The sequence below is a fragment of the Curcuma longa genome, unplaced genomic scaffold (assembly GCF_044706935.1).
Source record: "Curcuma longa cultivar G26 ecotype Majalengka, Jawa Barat unplaced genomic scaffold, ITB_CL_G26_1.1 contig_17249, whole genome shotgun sequence".
Classification (NCBI taxonomy): Eukaryota; Viridiplantae; Streptophyta; class Magnoliopsida; order Zingiberales; family Zingiberaceae; genus Curcuma; species Curcuma longa.
In genome coordinates, this window is record NW_027430548.1 from 19,836 (window position 1) to 24,156 (window position 4,321).

Here is a 4,321-nt window from a genome sequence, read left to right on the forward strand (position 1 = left end):
CAAAAAATAGGTTTTTAGCGATGAAATTTTAGGACGAATTCATTTCATCGTAAATTGGCAACAAATTTTACGATGAATTTGATTTTCGTCACTAATTGACAATAAAATTTGCGACGAAAATAGATTAGTTGCTAAATTAGCAACAAACTAATTTCGTCGTAAAATTCATTGCAAAAATAAATTTCATTGCAAAATTCGTCTCAAATTGACGATGACAATTTTATTCGTCTTAAATTGGCGACGAAATATTTTTCCGTCGCAAATTGACCACTTGGGCCGATTCGAGAACGCAACCCTATTGCACCAGTACACAGACGTCATCAAGTGCCAGGTCTTTCTTACGACCTTGGCCGGCTCGGCACTTCGATGGTTCAACCGACTCCCCTCGACGTCCATCTGCTCATTCGGCGATTTCAAAAGCGCCTTTCTAAGGCACTTCGCCACCAGCAAGACATACCGGAATACCTCTCTGGACCTTTTCTCGGTCAAGCAAAAGTCTAGAGAATCCCTCAAGGAGTATGTGCACCGATTCAATCAGGTAGCACAGGAAATCACCGCCGCTGCATCAGATGTTCTTGTCAGCTCCTTCTCCCAGGGGCTGATCGAGGGAGACTTCTTCATGTCACTCATCAAGAAGCCCTCGGAAAATTTCGACATGCTGCTGACTCGAGCGGTTAAATATATACATGTGGAGGAAGCTCAATCGGCTCGGCGCAGAGACTCCGACCTCCAACATCACGGTGGCCCCAGTCGGCAATCTGCTCTGATTAGTCGAAGTGAGCGCTGCCCTTTACCTCAACCCCTCTAAATGCTCGAGCTGGAGCGTCCGACGGTACCGAAATCTGGCCCTCGTGCCATACAAGCAGTGGACTCCCGACCCACTCAGCCTTCGGGGCCTTCGTGGTCTACCCTGTTTCTGCGCATATCATCGGACGCGAAGTCATGACACCCGAGATTGCCATCAGTATGCCCGGGTCCTTCGGGAAGCAGAGGAGCAGCGCTCTCGAAAGGCCGCGCCCGCGCCCAAGCCCCGGAGGGAGATAGACAATCAGGCGGCTCAGCCCTCACTACCGTATTCCCCTCGAGCCGCCTATAAGCGCCACCGCTCTCCGAGGGAGTTAACTCCCCCCACGCGGAATGAAGGTGACCGAAGCCAAGGAATTGGCCCTCGGGATCCCCGAGCAGGCAATCAAGACAATGCCCCCTGCGGCAACATTCACATGATTACGGGAGGCGCTACGGACGGAGACTCCAACCGAGCCAGGAAGGCTCATAGCCGGCAGTTGGAAGTATGCGACGTCGGCGGAGGCAACCGGGGAGACGACCCGACTATAGGTTTCGGGCCACAAGACTTAGAGGGTGTGGAAACCCCTCACGACGACGCTCTTGTCAAAATGGCCACCATCGCCAACTACTACATTTCTCGAGTGTTTGTCGACACAGACATCTCCGTCAATATCATCTTCAAAAAAGCCTTCGATCAGATGCAGATTGACGAAGCTGACTTGGAGCCCATGGCCACTTCTTTGTATGGTTTCACTAGGAATGAAGTGCGCCCACTCGGTCAAATACGACTGGCCATCTCCCTCAGTGAGGAACCGACTCGGCGGACGCGGTACCCCTTCTTCACTATAGTCGACGCGCCTTCTTCCTACAACGTAATTTTGGGCCGGCCAACACTCAACGTCTTCTCGGCAGTAGTCTCCACTTATCACCAGAAGATTAAATTTCCGATGGGAGACTTAGTCGGGGAGGCACGAGGTAACCAGTTGACCTCGCGGCACTACTACGTGGATGCGGTCCGAACTGAGGCCAGGAAGACTTGGTGTAACACCCGGATTATTTCTCCCTATTTTAGGAATATTAATTAAATTTAAAATTATAATAAAAGATTCTTTAGTTAAATGATAGAAGGGAGTTTGATGAAATAAAATAGGTGAAAAGATCCGCCTTGCAAAGACGAATCCAACGAGACCAAGTTTGACCAAATCGGAGGTCGTTTGACGGCTGAACCAAGCGAACCAAGTCTGAACCCGGTTTGCTATAAGAAAAAGATGTTAAACCGGTTTAATTAGTTACTGTTCAAAAAAAAAAACCCTCCGACTTTTTCCCCTTTCGCCGCACCCCGCCCGACCCAGTCCGCCACGGTTCCGCCTCCACCGCCGCCTTTCTCGCGCCGACCGCGGGTATAAGACGGGGCGGAGGGCTGAGGCAAGGAGGAGGAAGCAACGCAAGGATCCTTTGCCCTAACCCTAGCCGAGCTCCTCCGCCGCCTGGCTCTCACCGCCCGAGACAACTGCCGCCTTCCCTCTGCTCTGCATCCGCCGCCCGTCGCGTGGAGAAGACGAAGCAGAGCAGCCGCCGCCTCCCTTCTCCCTTGCGCTGTTCGCCGGAGAAGCACGAGCGCCAACCCAACGCCGCCGCGTGAAGACAGCCTTCACCGCCGCCGCGTGGAGAAGCAGCGCCGGCCTTTCTCCCTCTGGTTGCCACCGCCCGGCCAGCCGCCCTCTGCCGGAAGCACACCGACGCCACCGTCTTCTCTTTTCTCAGCCTCCTTCCGCCGAGCAGCCGACGCCCAGGCCCGAGCCCTGCTGCCCTGTTCACGCGAAGAAGAAGACGAGGGTAAGGGGTTTAATTAAGGGGTTTTAATTAGGATTATTAGCTGATAAAGAATTTGATTAATTAGATGATCAATATGTTAATCAGATGCTTAAGTAAGTAATTACAGGTTATTGGATTAATGAAATTTGTTAATAATTGACGATTAATGTAGTGATTAATGGTGATGGATTAGGATTAGTTAATTGAAATAGTAATGAGTATAGATTTAGAAATTACTATTGATTAATTGACTAATTCATAATCTTAATTGTTGATTAAGTAAGATTTAAATTAGAATGAGTTTGGTTAGTTTGGGATAGGATTAACCAGGTTGAGTGATTTGATCAGGTTAAATCAATGCTTTTAGTTAAGTTTAATTACATTACTAATCAGTAATTAATATGTTAATCAGTTAATTAAGTAGTGAATTGATTAATCGAGTTTAATAATTAGGAATTGGTTAATAATTATGATTTAACCAGTTAACAGGTTGATCAGTAACTAATTAATTAGTAATTAATTCTTATGAATTTAAGGACTGATAAATAGCAAGTATATGATTAATGGTTAAGTTAGATGATAGATTAGTAGTTAGTTAACTAAGGCTAATCAAGTTAATATTAAGGCTTCATCAGTTTAATTAGATAAATTGAAAATGATTGGTTAGATTAAGATAGGAGTAACTCTTTACCCGGTTGGGTGATGAGATCAGGATAATTTTATGATTATGGTTCAGGCATAATTATGGTTTCTGCTAGGTTGCACAGAGTAGGCGCTAGAGCACCTCGGAGAAGGTCTTTGATTCCCCCAACCTTAGCACTTAAAACCCAGTGAGTCGACAAGATAAGGTAAGTACCTCTCACCTGCAGTATAAGTAGCTCCGTTCGTATGCATAAATTCATAGTTTTAGTTATTCGAAAATTTATGTATGTATGCGGAGATTGTTTCTCTTACAGAATGTTTATGAAAATAATTTACCTTGCCTCAGTAATTATGGACTCAGTTCGTCCATGGGTGGGCTCCTAGATCGCCCCTAGGCCCTAGATCGCCTAGTATATGCAAGGTTAAAGAGAAAAGAATGATTAAAGAAAGTATTTTACTTTTATGTGGCATGTGCTTGGACTCAGATCGTCCATGGGTGGGCTCCTAGATCGCCCCTAGGCTCAGATCGCCTAGTAGTACCCTAATGGGTTCGGGATTAGCTACCTCGGATCTATTTAGGGATGCGCGCATAGTTAGCACAATGCCGGGCCCACAGCAGGATGATTACTATTTTCACTTACTATATGTATAAGTTTTCAAAAGTTCATTACTAACTTGAAGTGAAAGCAGTTTTCAATATCATGTTTAGTTCAGTTATGATTTTAATCCATGTGCTTGTTATGATGCGTATGCCATGATATTTATCTAGCTTATATGTTTCAGTAGCAATAAAAGATAAGCATGAAGATATTTCCTTTCATATTTTTCAAAAGCATGATTTTAAAATATGCATCGTTTTGTGAGTAGGATGGTACTTACTAAGCTTTATGCTTATAGTTTTATTTTCCTTATACTGCAGATAAGGGCAAAGGAAAACAAGAGTAGCGGAGGCGGCAGGGACGATGTGAAGTGTGTGCTGTGGTGGAACATAGAATAAAGATCCTTGAGGAACTTGCATTATGTTCAGAGTAGAATGAACTAGATTTATATGTTATTTAATTCCGCACTTTTAGTCGAA

The 4,321-nt window shown here is 45.4% G+C and overlaps 1 protein-coding gene across 1 annotated transcript; it reads left to right on the forward strand.

Annotated features, from left to right (window-relative positions):
- Window positions 1–211: 211 nt before the first annotated feature.
- LOC141816556 (uncharacterized) lies at window positions 212–1,658 on the forward strand (the record flags this gene model as incomplete). Its single annotated transcript, XM_074704310.1, has 2 exons — window positions 212–776; window positions 991–1,658. Coding segments are annotated over exons 1-2 (1,233 nt in total), but the record flags the coding sequence as incomplete, so codon positions are not given.
- Between the last annotated feature and the right edge of the window lie 2,663 nt (window positions 1,659–4,321).